Consider the following 14,475-nt stretch of genomic DNA (forward strand, 5'->3'; position numbering starts at 1 on the left):
GTCCTTTTCTGGTTTTATCCGGTATAAAATAATATAATTTGAAAGTAAACCCAGCTTTTCTTGACTATTATACCAGTTATATCCTTGAATTTCTGAGTACCTTATTTTCTTTGCCAGTGGTTCTAAATATAATTCATCTAACAAAGAGGAAAGAGGATACCCCTGCCTGGTTCCTCTGCTCAAACAGAGATCGTCATAGACGAACCCACCTGCTTGCCTCGGATTCATCATATATCCTCCTAATCAACCTTATAGTTTTATCAGGGAATGCAGACTTTCTTATCTTCACTTACCATTTCTTTTAAGCTGCACTTGTCTTCACTGCATCCATTTAGGTAGGTTTGTTTTCAACCACAGGAATGCTGTGATTGTGCTGGTATAAAATGTCAGTGTGTCTGGCCAGAGAGTGTGTGCTTTTCATTGTAGAATGGGCACTGTCTGAAGGTTGTAAGCAAGTGCAGATTGTATGACAGTACTAATAGTGGAAGGGTTGCATAGCTTTTTAATTGCATGTGCAGGGTCTGCATGCAGTACGTATTCAGATTTTATGTGGTCTTTGTCAGAGATGGACACTTAAGTCTCATCTGAATTTAAGTGCATACATTTGTGTTTATTGTGGAATACTGATCCACATGGACTTTTTCAGGTTTGTCCTGGAATTATAAATGAATAAGTCAGGAAAGCAGCAGTTTTACGTATGTGATACCTTAGGTATTTAATACTTGTATTGTAAAAACAATGAGAGAGTATTTATTTGGATAATTTGGGAAGTTTAAAAATGTCGGTACAGTCAAGTGTTACAGATCCTGAAAAAAAATTGGAGGAAGAGAATTATAAAAAGGTTATCAATATTCTCAACTGAACATAATGTTCCCATCAGAAGCACTCAACATATTACATAACGGTTTTTATACTGTAAGAGAATAAAGTTTGGGGAGCAAAGAGGAAGAATGGATTGGGGAAGAAAAAATTAAAGAAATAATTTAATGGAGTGAGACTTGATGTGTTAGTCATTTGGCTTAATGCTGATAGCACTTCTGGGTTGAGTAGTTGGTGTTTAGTTTTCAGATGTGAAGGATTAGATGTTATGCTGTGCTTAAGTTATATGTTATTCAGGAAGCATTTGCATTTGGGCTACATTGAATGTCTTTTGGTTCAGGCTGGAGTTGGTTCAAAAACTCAACTGGGCTTATTGTAGGAATGGATGACCTTGTTTTAGGAGCAATGATTAAGAAAAAATGGTCATTTGAATAGAATTTATTGTGAGGGGCTTTTTATATGACGTGCAGTAAACAGTTTGCTGTATGGGGTGAATTGATATGCAAACACCAGGTGTTGCTTTTTAATATATTCTGAAATGTTTTGATAAACCAAATTTGTTAAGATGACTAGTGCTCATACTTTCACAGAATTTCGTTCATTTATATCTGCTGCCACCTGCCCTTTTTTAAGGTTATGTGGCAGCATCGAACAGTTAATGTACCAAAAAGGTTAATGTTTTAAGTATTTATTGTGCAGACACTTGCTGTTCAAAATGTCATATTTTATTTTATTTATTTTGATTTGATACCAGGACAAGTGGGGCTGGTCAACAGATGGGTTGACTGTTAAAAGCTACGCGATTTTAATGTTTTTTTTTTTATGATAACCCACCTTCCATTGCCTCTTACAGATGTTCATTGTACTAGTCTGTGTAGCAAGCAGACAGATTGTGACTGTTTCCAGGGAAGTAACTTCCCATGTCATTATTGCTATTACTGTTGGGGATTGTATTACAGGAGTTGTTAGATGATCTTGTGCTCACCTTCGTTACACTTTGTGTATGAACATTTGAGGGTGGGGGTAAAAGTTGCATTCTCCATCTCCTAGTGTGCTACAGCAGCAGCAGAACATAGGGTCAATAGCATTGCCATTGACTGTTTATTTTGTATAACTTCAATTTTCCATTGATGTCAGTTGCTGTTTTCTTCATAGGCTCATTGGTTGTGAACTACCCATATGATGATAGCGTACAGGGTATAGCCACCTACAGCAGATGTCCAGATGATGCTGTTTTCCAGCAGCTGGCTTTGGCCTACTCAGAGGTAAATATCTCCATCGTCAAAAAAGTAGTCTCCTAGTTTTCATGGGGGGGGGTATGGGTATGGGTGAAGACATCAGTGCTAATTGAGTTTTACTTTGCATTTCCTCATGAGGGAAAGACAAAACAGACTATCAGATCCTGAAAGTACTTACTTTGTGGATTTCTGCAGGAATTACTCTGCTTTTATAAAAATATTGTCTGCCACTGTGTTTTGGTGCTTAACATTGTTATGCTCCCTTTTTAAAGTCTTGTGTTTCTTTCTCATAAGTAACACTTTTCAGAGTGAATGATCCTGAGCACATATTAAGGTTCTTAGTTAGCCATGAACAGAGATGCTTGCTTTTATAGTATGTTATCCAGATAAAAAATGCTAAATAATAATGATTGGGTTTTGTCATTTTCAATTTAGGAATGCAATATATTTGTGTAACCGTCGATGGCAAGTTGTTACAGTAGATAGATATTATGCCTGAAGTTAGAAGCAAGCCATTGTTTTGTACTAAAATAAAGTAATAAGGAGAAAACTCTGCTTCAGCATTTTCTAATTCATCTCATTGAAACAGAATTCAGTGAAATTATCTCCTTTAAATTGAGAAAATGAAATCCATTTTAAGTGGAGGGGTGCCCCCCCCCCCGGTCATTAAATAACCTGTTTCAAAAGTTGCATTAGTGCGGAGTAACTTTCACTTTTTGGCAAAGTGAGGCTATAATGAGCTATGCAGTTCTGTTTTTTGTATACTGGTGACAAGAATGAGGAAATAGGTGTGAGCTGGCAGGAAATTATGAACATACCATTGCCTTTATGGCCGCATAGAAAGTGCCTGACATGTAAAGCATCTAGCTATACCATGGATATAAAACGTTTATACACTCCTGTTAAAATGCCAGGTTTTTGTGATATAAAAAATTGAGACCACAATAAATCATTTCAAAACTTTTCCCACTTTTAATGTGACCTATGTGTCCTGTACAATTCAGTTGGAAAACAAAAAATCTGTTAGGGGAAAAATATGCAACCAGTTTAATGTACATTTGTTTTATATAAGTGTGCACACCCTTAAACTAATACGTTGTTGTGTGTGTGTGCACACCCTTAAACTAATACTTTGTTGAAGCACCTTTTGATTTAATTACAGCATTCAGTCTTCTTGGGTAGGAGTCTGTCAGCATGGCACATCTTAACTTGGCAATATTTGCCCACTCTTCCTTGCAAAAGTGCTCCAAATCTGTCAGATTGTGAGGGCATCTCTTGTGCACAGCCCTCTTCAGGTGACCCCACAGATTTTCTATTGGATTTAGGTTGGGGATCTGGCTGGGACATTCCAAAACTTTAATTTTCGTCTAGTGAAACCATTCTTTTGTTGATTTGGATGTATGCATGGGGTCGTTGTCATGTTGAAATGTGACATTCCTCTTCATCTTCAGCATTCTAGCAGACGCCTGAAGGTTTTGGGCCAAAAGTGACTGGTATTTGGAACTGTTCATAATTCCCTCCACCTTGACTAAAGCCCCAGTTCCAGCTGAAGAAAAGCAACCCCAAAGTATGATACTGCCACCACCATGCTTCACCATGAGATGGTGTTCATTTGGTGATGCCAAGTGTTGTTTATGCGCCAAACATACCTTTTGGTATTATGGCCAAAAAGTTCAACCTTGGTCTCATCCAGACCATGACACATTTTCCCACTTGCTTTTGGGAGACTTGATGTATTGTTTTGCAAATTTTAGCAAGGCCTGGATGTTTTTCTGTGTAAGAAAAGGCTTCCGTCTTGCAACCCTACTCCATAGTCCAGACATATGGAGAATACGGGAGATTGTTGTCACATGTAGTACACAACCAGTCCTTGCCAGAATTTCCTGCAAGCTCCTTCAGAGTTGCTGTAGGTCTCTTGGTAGCCTCCCTAACCAGTTTTCATCTCGTCTTTTCATCAATTTTGGAGGGATGTCCAGTTCTTTGTTATGTCACTGTTGTCCCATAATTTCTCCACTTTTTGATGACTGTCTTCACTGTGTTCCATGGTGTATCCAATGTTGTGGAAATGTTTTTGTACCCTTCTCCGGACTGATACCTTTCAACAATGAGATCCCTTTGATGCTTTGTAAGCTGTCTGTGAACCATGGCATTTGCTGTAGCAGGCAACTGAGTAAATGTCAGGAAAATCCTACTAGGACAGCTGAACTTTATTTGGGGTTAATCAGAGATTCTCTATTTGATGGCAGGTGTGTACCCAAGAAGACTGAATGCTGTAATTAAATCAAAAGGTCCTTCAACAAAGTATCAGTTTAAGGGTGTGCACACTTATGTAACCAGCATATTGTATGTTTATTTGTTATATTTTTCCCCAACAGATACTTTTTTGTTTTTTTATATTTTTCCCCTAACAGATTTGTTTTTCAGTTGAAATGTACAGGTTGTAGGTCACATTAAAGGTGGGAAAAGTTTTGAAATGATTTATTGTGATTTCGTTTTTTTGTATCACAAAAACCTGGCATTTTAACAGAGGTGTGAAAACTTTTTATATCCACTGAATCCTAATTTGTGTTTATTGGAGGGTGCAGTCTGCGAGACATTGTAAATCAGTGAAATGGTGCTGTAGTGTCAGTCACAGCAAACAAAATATGGAAAATGGCATTCATTTGGTGCATTTTAGGTATCAAAACGTAGGCAGGTTAAGGAAAGTTGTCAAAACTGGGCCATTTTGACTGCAGGGTGCTGAAAATCCTACCTACAGATAGTTTTTCACCAGTTTATATGTGTATATCGAGAAGGGCTTTGTCAAAATATATACAGCTGGGAAGGGCTTTGTCCCCCATAAAAAAATGTCTTTCGGCTTTTCCCGTTAGGGGTCACGACAGCAGATCACCAGTTCACAGATTGTTTGGCAGTGGGGTTTTTACAGTTTCAAGTTGCCAGCCCGACACACACACACACACGCACACGCACACCTACTGCATGTGTATAAAACTCACTTGACCACAGAGAGGACAAGCAGACTCCGTATATAGGGTTGCCACCTGTCCCACTATGCGAGGGACAGTCCCTTTTTGGGCAGTTTTGTCCTGACAAAAAATATTAAAAATGGCAAATGTCCTGAGGTTGTAGGGCATAATTAAGTCCCATATTTTATGTAATAGTTGCATAAAATAGTTATTTCTGTATCTAAAATACCTAAATGTTACAAGAAACAGAATAAGCAACTAAACTGCTAAAAGAATAAGCTTTTATTTAGGCAAAAAAGTTAAGTTCTATCCTTTACTGACTGTGGGCATGTGTTGGCCTGTAAAATCTGATGTGTGTCCCGAAAATGTCCCACTTTGGCCATTTGAAAAGGTGGCAACCCTATCCGTACAGAGGGTGCTCCAGCCGAGAGCAGAAGAACCTCTTGCTATGAGGTGACAACGCTAACCACTGCACCATCACAGCTGACAGGGCTTTGTCCCCCATACTCTCATGTAAAAGGCTACACCACCGATGCTTCAGGTTACCCCTGCACAGGGCCACTCTTCTTTGGAGTCTTCCTCAGAGCTCCCCGCTGAGCAACCCCCTCCCCATAAGAAGTTGTGCAAGAGGAAGAACGTACATTCCCAGAAAGAATCTGTCACCGAAGAGATGGATTAGATGAAGGGGAAGGTTCTCCCCAGTCATCCCCTGAAGATGTCTCCTTTGGAAACATCCTAGAGATCCTCAAGCAGAGGGGTGACTGGAAGCTCCAAAACCCGACCTCCAAGGAATCCGTGTACTTGCGTTCGGTGCTGAATCATCTACTTTCTGGGTGACCCCACCTGCTTGACAGTCTTATTAAGCTGATAGCACAGTGGGCTTGGAAGGCCCCTGACTCCATAGAGCCTATTTCCCAGACACAGGACGAAATCTTATCACCTCCCAAAGACCACCAACACTGGGCCAAGGGTTTAGCAGTCGACGCCATGGTGATGGAGACTGCCACCAAGAAAGCACTTGTCAATGAAAGTTCTGCAGTCCACCCTCCTAACCGGGAGTCTAGGATGATGGACAGATTTGGAAAACGGGTCTACGCACTCAGGTTGTTGAAATTCATGGCACATGTTACTAGATTCCCGAGAGACGCGAGTAAGGAATTATCAGATACTCTCATGGGAGCAGTGTCTGACAGGGTGCAGGACAAGGTCACCTCTCAGCTAGCCACCCTGGAGTCTATCAAACTCTTCCATGCAGCTCATTGCACACACAGCTGAAGACATGACCAGAGCACTGGGTTCCAGCGTTGCTATAGGGCACCACACCTGGATGCGCTTGTCTGAGAGCAAAACCCATGAAGGTCCTCATTCGTCAGTGCTTTTTTTGACTAATCATCTTTGTTCGGCCCCAAGGTGAAGGACACACTAGCCAGGTGTGAGAAGGATGGAAAGGCCTTGTCTGCTGTGGGTATTCATTTTTCTGCTCCTCAGCGATCCTACTGCAGGAATCAAAGGAATGGGAAGATGTAGTTCAAAAAGTCCCAGGGGCCTTTCCAGGACACACGTGGCAGTGAGGGGAGCTCAGATGGAGAACACTGCCCACGAGGTAGAGATGGCCTGTGAAACCAGGGTTCCAGAGACTCTTTCCCTGGACAACTCTACCAGCGCTCCTGAAAGGAGGCCCGATTGCTTTCCTCTGGAAGCAGTTGGGGGAAGAGACTCACTGCACTCGACAGCTTGGCGACAAATAACCTCTGATACTTGGGTGCAGAGAATCATTACCAGAGACTATTACATACCCTTCACTCTTTTCCAGAGATCACGGAGAAATATTCCCAATGTACCACCCAATCAGTGGGATCAAGCAGCCATAGAAGTTCGAAATCTGCTAGAAACAAGTCATCCAAGAAGTCCCGTCAGACCAGATAGGATCTGGATTTTAATCCAGGTTCTTTTTAGTGCCAAAGAAGATGGGGACTGGAGGCTGATATTGGACATCAGCCCTCTGAACAAGTTTGTTCAGCAGACAAAATTCCAGAATGGTCACGGTTCAGTCTCTTCTCCCCTTTCTAGAGGAAAGTGATTGGATGTATTCTATAGACCTTCAAGATGCGTATTACCACATAAAGAAATATCTCCGCTTTTGGCTAGGAGCCAGTCATTATCAGTCCAGAGTGCTGCCCTTTGGCCTCACTACAGCCCCCAGTGTGTTCAAATGCATGGCAGCAGTCACGGCTCAAGTGAGACTACACAGATTTTGGGCTTTTCATTATCTAGACGACTGGCTCCTCACCTTTCCTACCAGGCATCTACCGCTTCAAGCCACAGACTTCATTATACACTTGTTCGGTGGCCTAGGCATAACGGTCAGCAAAGGGAAGTCACAGCCGTCTTCCACTCAGGACCTACAATTCATAGGGCCTAGCTTCAACACAGTTTCATGTATAGCTTCTCTACCCTTTCACAGGCTTCAAAAGATGAGGTCTCAAGTACAGCTCATTTTAATGAGAAACGAAGTGCCCAATCTTGTCTTTCAAGCCCTAGGTTCTATGGCGGCGGCCATCATCCTTGTTCCCTTGGCAAGATTTCATATGAGGATACTTCAATGGCTTCTGCCCTCCCAATAGTCCATCTTCTCATCCAATGACTCACATGATTTAGTAACAGGATGTTGCAAAAAGGATTTCTCCTGGTGGATGCAGTCAGAAGAAATCCTAATGGGCCATCCCTTTGTTTCCCTGCAACCTGAGGCCATAATGACGGACACCTCCCAGATGGGGTGGCGATGGCATGATCTGGGAAAGACAGTCCAAGGCACTTGGTCTCCACAAGAGGCCAACTTGCACATCACTGTCCTGGAGATGAGAGCAGTGCTCCTAGTGTTGCAAGCATTTCAATCTGCTTTCCCTCTGGGAACCATTGCTATCCAGTCAGACAACATGTTGGTGGTTTGGTATATCAACAAACAGGGTGGAACCAAATCCTGCCCCCTTTGCCGGGAATGTCTCCAAGTGTGGCAGTGGGTGATATCTTCCAGCTTTCTTGTGGCAACCCATATCCCGGGAAGTTCCAACATGATAGTGCACAAGCTGAGCAGACTCATTCTACTGCCTCATGAATGGTCTCTCAATCCCAAAGTGGCAAAGGAAATCTTTCGCTGATGGGGCCAGCCTTGCTTCGATCTCATTGGCTCCCCAACCAACAAGTGCAGCAGCTACTTTGCCCTATCCCCCCCACCCAGGGGGAGTCCCTGAGAGACCCTCTCCTTCTCAATTGGCCCTCAGGTCTTTATGCTTTTATCCTGTTTCCACTCGTACCCCTCTTCCTAAAGAAAGCCCAAAGGTTGCGAAGCAGAGTGATTCTTATTTCCCCCTTCTGGCCCAGGCAATTTTGATTCCCCTTTCTTTGGCCTCACTTGATTCGCCATCCGTAGATTCTGGTCTCTGTCCCAAACCTGCTGTTTCACCCACAGGGGTTGGTGCATCCTGACCTGTGCTCTCTCATGCTCACAGCTTGGTTCCCCAATTCTGTTAGTCACCATGCAGAATAATATAACTTCTTCTGGCTTCCCATAGACCTTCCACAAGGAGACTCTATTCCAGTAAATGGAAGAGATTTTTAATTTGGGCTTCTGAAAACAACTTAGATCCTTTTCGGCACCTGTTGAAACAGTTTTGGAATTTTTGGCCATCCTTTTTGATCAAGGAGCTTCTGCTTCTGCCATTAGAGTTCAGCCATTTCTAATTTTAACAACAGATACGATGAGCATTTTTTAATTTCCTGTTGCCTGTGCGAGGTCTTTCTAAAAGGTGCTTTGTGTCTGAATTCTCCATTCAAAGATCCCTTAACTCTGTGGGATCTAACCTTGGTTTTGCAATCTTTAGTACTACCTCCGTTTGAATCACTGGCCACTTGCCATCCCAGATTCCTTTCCTGGAAAACTTTTTCTAGTAGCCATCACTTCGCCAGAAGAGTCACAAAACCCCCCTATATCATTTTTCATAAAGATAGGGTATCATTGAGAACTATTCCTTCCTTTATTCCCAAGGTGGTCTCTCAATCCATTAATCTGAAGTTGTTGTTTTCATTTGATCTTCAACCTGAGGAACACTGGTCCAGCACAGATCTGACTCGGCTGCACACTCCAGCTTCGGATACAAAGTCCAAGCTCCTCCCCTACCCGTAATGCCCCTCCCCCACCCCGATCTCGTTTACTGCTCGTTCGATCAGCAGTATGCCTTCTCGCTCCAAGCTCTGCTTGTAGTAAGTTGTGCTTTTTGGGGTTTTTGCTCTCTGTTTTTCTTCTCCTTGATCTAGCTTTATTTTTTTCTAACCCTACCCTATTTCTTTGTGCTCCGACATTGTTTTACCACCACTTTCTGGCTTTTGTGTGTGTCTGTCTGTGTGCGCGCGTCTGTCTGTGTGTCTGTCTGTGTGCGCGTGTCTGTCTGTGTGCGCGTGTCTGTCTGTGTGCGCGTGTCTGTCTGTGTGCGCGTGTCTGTCTGTGTGCGCGTGTCTGTCTGTGTGCGCGCGTCTGTCTGTGTGCGCGCGTCTGTCTGTGTGCGCGTTCCTGGCCATGGCTGATAACCCAAACCTGGCTTCAGGAAGTGCGCACAATGTTGGGCATAAGTTCCCCCAGTCTGATGCCCACACTCTGTGCGTGGTCTGCTTGGGTGTCCCCCTTCTGCTCAGTCTGGGTTGGCTTAAACCCCTGCACGTTGATCAACTGGAGGAAAGTACAGTTGTGTGCACTTACCATAAATGTAGATGTTCGAGTGTATTCACTGTTGCAGTCCTAACCAATGGGTTATCCAGCTCCCGGTAGCCCTCAGTCGGCCAAAATACTAAAGGTAAGTAAAAATGACGTCGGCTGTCGTCGGTTGTAAAGGACATCCGGACGTCCGATACAGAAGGTGGCAGCCCGATGTCAATTCCTCAGTCTTTCTTGCTATAACAGTCAGAAGCCCCCAGAAAACAAGGCTTAAACCAAAATTAGCCTGTACCTTTGGAAAAGAGAAAAGGGGGAAGGAGGGAGGGGAAAGCAGGACTTCAACAGTGAATACGCTCGAACATCTACATTTATGGTTAGTGTACACAACTGTACTATGTTCAACGTGTTTCACTGTTGCAGTCCTAACCAATGGGTTGATTACCAAAGCCCAGAGAAAAGGGAGGAGGAACCAACAGAATCAAGGATTGAAAATAATGCCCTGCAAAACAGCAGTGGCAAACCCTGCCCTGGCTCTTGAAAACAAAGGTAAATTATAATGCTTTGTGAAAGTGTGAACAGAAGACCATGTGGCAGCCTCCAAAATGTCTTTAGTAGGGATACCCCATAAAAAGGCTGCAGAAGTGGAAGCTGCTCTGGTTGAGTGGGTCCTAAACCCTTGAGGAGGAACTTTGCCATGAAAGGAATAACAAAAAGTAATACAATTAGCAGTCCATTTAGAAATGGTTTGCTTAGACATAGCCTTGCCCTGGACTCCAGGGGCAAAGCTGACCAGTAGCTGTGCTGATTTGTGGTCTTTAGTCCTGTCCAGGTAAAGATTGAGCTGTCTATGCACATCAAGAGAATGTAATATCGTTTTACCTTTATTTCGAGGATTAGGAAAGAAGGTAGGAAGGTTTATGTACTGATTAAACAGGCTAGAAACCACCTTTGGCATAAAAGAGGGGTTGGTTCTCAGAGAGACCCTATTTGCATGGAAAATCAGAAAAGGCTCCATAGCCATCAAAGCATGCAGCTCCAAACCCCTCCTTGCTGAAGTTATAGTCAAGAGGAAGGCAGTCTTCCACGAGAAAAACTGTAAATCTGCAGTGGCAGCTGGCTCAAAAGGAGGAAGAGTGAGTTTCTCTAGAACAAAATTAAGATCCCAGGCTGGAGTAGGTGCCCTTCTGGGAGGTTTTAAGTTGCAAGCACCTCTGAGAAACATTTTCATGAGGGGTTGAGAGAAAATGGGTTGTTCAAAAGAACAATGGACAGAAATGGCTGAAGCATGGATCTTGATAGAGGAAAAAGAAAAAACATCCTGAAGCAAATCAGCCAGGTATTCCAGGATCAGAGGAAGGGTAGGCTGAGAAGAAGGTTCCCCTCTAGCCTGCATCCAATGAGAGAATCTTTCCCATTTGCTAGCACAAGACTTCCTAGTGCTAGGCCTCCTGGCCTCCCTCAGCACGTCAACCACCTGCCGGGAAAGGGAAAAAGAAAAGGATGGAGTCGTACTATGAGCCATGCTGCCAACTGGAGAGACTGAAGATGAGGCTGTGTAGAATGTTTCCCCCTTCCTGAACCCAAAGATCTGGCTTCAGAGGAAGATGCCAAAGAGGAAATTGAGAGAGACTGCGAAGCAGTGGATGCCAGTACTGCCTGGGCTACTCCTGAGCTATGAGAGTAGTCCTTGCTCGTTCGTCCCTGATCTTCAATAATACTCTGGGAAGAAGAAGAAGAGGAGGGAAGGCATAAATTGACAGCATCCTCCAAGGGAAGGACAGATCATCCACTTTCCTGGCTCTGCTGTGATGCTGTCTGGTGCAAAAAAGAGGTAGAAGATGGTTGTCTGGAGAGAGGAGATCCACTTGGAGTGCCCCAATATTGAATGATGCTGTAAAAAACTGCTCTGTTCAGCTGCCACTCATGAGAATCTAGGGTCTGTCTGCTCAACTGGTCTGCCAAAACATTGAGCCTTCCTGGAAGAAACTGAGCTAGGAGATGCAGGCCCAAGGATGCTGCTATGGACCAAAGACCCGTGCTCTGTCTGCACAGGAGGTAAGAATGAGTCCCTCCCTGCTTGTTGATGTACCACATGACTGGTGGTGATGTCTGTCTTGACAAGCAGGGTCCCTGGAGAAAGAAGATGCTTGAAAGCTAGTAAGGCCTGCTGGACTGCCATCAACTCCTTTAAATTTATGTGCAGGTGCATCTGCTGGGCATTCCAACTACCCTGTATGCATCTACCATCCAGGTGAGCTCCCCAGGCAAATTCCGATGCATCTGTATTAAGAACTTGAGTGGCTAGGGGTGGGCGAAAAGGCATGCCTTTGTTCTGTAGACAGGCTGTTGCCCACCATAGAAACTCTGTCCGCAGACATGAAAGCAGAGGAATTATCACATCCAGGTCCTGTGTGTGTTGACACCAAGTGATGTTCTTCGTGTTTCACTGTTGCAGTCATTACATTTGGGTTATCCTGCTGGCAGGTTGCCCTCAGTTGGCCTGAATTCCAAAGTCTTGGGTCCTGCGTCGGTTGCTGTCGCCTCTTCCCTGACGTCAGATCATCAGGGATATAAAAGATGCAGCCGACACCATTTTATTCAGTCTTTCTTGCCGCACGGTGCCCAAAGCAGAAGCAGTTCGCCAGTGCCGGTCGGCCGACTCCTGAGATTTTCGTGTTCGAGTTTCAGATCCAAAGTCTTAATTAAAAGCTAAGTACCCCATTGGGGAAAGTTTTTTCTTGCTCCAGACCGATGTCAGAAAAAGTTAATTGTATTTCTTGTGGGAAGCAAATACCTCATAAGGACTTTCATTCTTACTGTATTCCTTGCCTAGGCCCTGACCACGATGTTTCTAGTTGTCGGTTTTGTGCTAGATTTAACCAACGCACTATTAAGCGTCGGTACAATTTTGCATTGAGCTGTTTTGGGCGAAGGTTTAATTATACGATGTCTGATAGCCATCCGACTACCGAAGTTCACAAAAACCGAAAAGAAAAAGGCAACCGAGGTCCAAAACCGACGACAAAGCTTCTCCTAAGCAAGTCTCTGGTTCACCGGTCCTCAGTGAGGCACTTTCGCAGCCCCTGATGCCCGCTACTTTAGAGTCGCAGGCTGCTACCGACTCCCACGTGGAGTCGGCCAGGCCGATGGAAACTCAAGGTACTGGAGCCTCGGTGATCATTCCCTCAGATGGGTCCAGAGTCGCTGAGCAGGCATCGGCTTCTGAGGGTGTATTCAGACCTAAACAATTATATATTAAACTGACTTCAAAGACAAAGGCTAAAACACCTTTAAAGGCAAAGAAACAAGTTCACCAGCCACAAGGACAGGCCTCCATGCCCAAAAAACAGATGCTCAAAATGGCCGAAGACTTAATTACCCTGATCAGGGTTTCCCATCCCCCTCCTGATAAGAGGCCTAGGCAAGAGACAGACTATGAATCTTCAGATCAGGTTTCCATTTCTTCTGATTCCTCTTCTGATCAGGAATATTCTCTTCCCCCCTATGAGGATTCTGATGCTGAAGAATCAATTCCTTCAGCTTCTCCTCCTGAGGAATACTCTTTTGGGGAAACCTTGCATACCATGAGGGAGCACTTCCACTGGGAGAGCCAAGATTTTTCAGAATCTAAGAAAAGGCTCAGAGACTTCCTTTTACTACCTCAACACAGGCCTCTAGCTATTCCATCTGTTAGACATTGTAGATGATGTGTTCTCGGTGTCTAGTCTGACCCCTGACTCATTACCTCCAGCTCCTGTTAAGCCGGACAGATACTACAGGGTCCCTGACTCTCATAAATTCCTTTTCAAAAACCCTACTGCAGACCCAGAAACTATTTCTCAGGGTCTGAAAGGGGTCAAGGTTTCTACTGCAAAAAACCCTACCCCCTCTGACAGGGATTCTAGGGCACTGGATAGATGGGGAAAAAATATTTACACATCTTCTACTTTGGCTATAAGGGCCTTAAATTGCCAGTTTCGTATGCTCAAATATCAGCAATATATCATGACACTGCTTAAACAGAAAATGATGGCAAATTTTCAATGTGCAGAAAACAAAGAAATGCAGGATTTATTGCATGCAGCTGAACAAGTTGGAAAGCATACCTTGCAATGTGGGTTTGATTCTCTGGAGGCCTCCTGCAGGGCCGCTGTTACGGGTTCTGTCATTAGGAGGCATGCTTGGTTAAAGGAACAAAATCTGCCTGACCATGTTAAAGCAAAATTATTAGATGCTCCTTTACAACATGATACCTTGTTTGGTGTTAAGGCAGAAGAGGTGTTAAAGAAAATGGAGGACAAAGCTAAATCTATGCAAACTGTCAAGGATTTCTTACAAGTACAGCCACCTAGATTTAGCAGACACTGGCCTACAAAGAATTGGTCCTTTCCAGTCTCAGACAGACCTCAAAGGGGCAGATCCAGATGCCCTAGAGGCAGATCACAGCCACAAGGTTCCTACAGGTCTAAGCAGTGGAGTGCTTCTACCTCCAAAGGTGGAGAAGACAAATCACAACCATACAGGAAACGCTCCCAATGACTTCCCCCTGCCTGCACGAAGCACTTATCTTCTGGCAGCACCCTTAGGGGGAAAACTAGCACTTTTTTCTCAAAATTGGCACATTATAACCCAGGATAAATGGGTTCTAGACATAGTGTCACAAGGCTACAAGTTTCATTTTCATACCCTGCCAAGGGCAAACGGTTGGCCAGACCTGCCAAACAATCAATGGGCAGAGGCTCAA

At 44.0% G+C, this 14,475-nt stretch overlaps 1 protein-coding gene across 1 annotated transcript in view; it reads left to right on the forward strand.

The window, feature by feature from the left end:
• CPD (carboxypeptidase D) overlaps positions 1–14,475 on the forward strand; it is a gene marked incomplete in the record, with an annotated part of 1,229,184 nt that overhangs the window by 585,281 nt on the left and 629,428 nt on the right. Inside the window, 1 exon segment of the mRNA XM_044054477.1 lies at positions 1,975–2,084. Within this exon segment, the coding sequence (XP_043910412.1) occupies positions 1,975–2,084 (110 nt within the window).

This window comes from Protopterus annectens, chromosome 13.part0, assembly GCF_019279795.1.
Source record: "Protopterus annectens isolate FY-2018-M chromosome 13.part0, PAN1.0, whole genome shotgun sequence".
In the NCBI taxonomy this organism is placed as follows: domain Eukaryota; kingdom Metazoa; phylum Chordata; order Ceratodontiformes; family Protopteridae; genus Protopterus; species Protopterus annectens.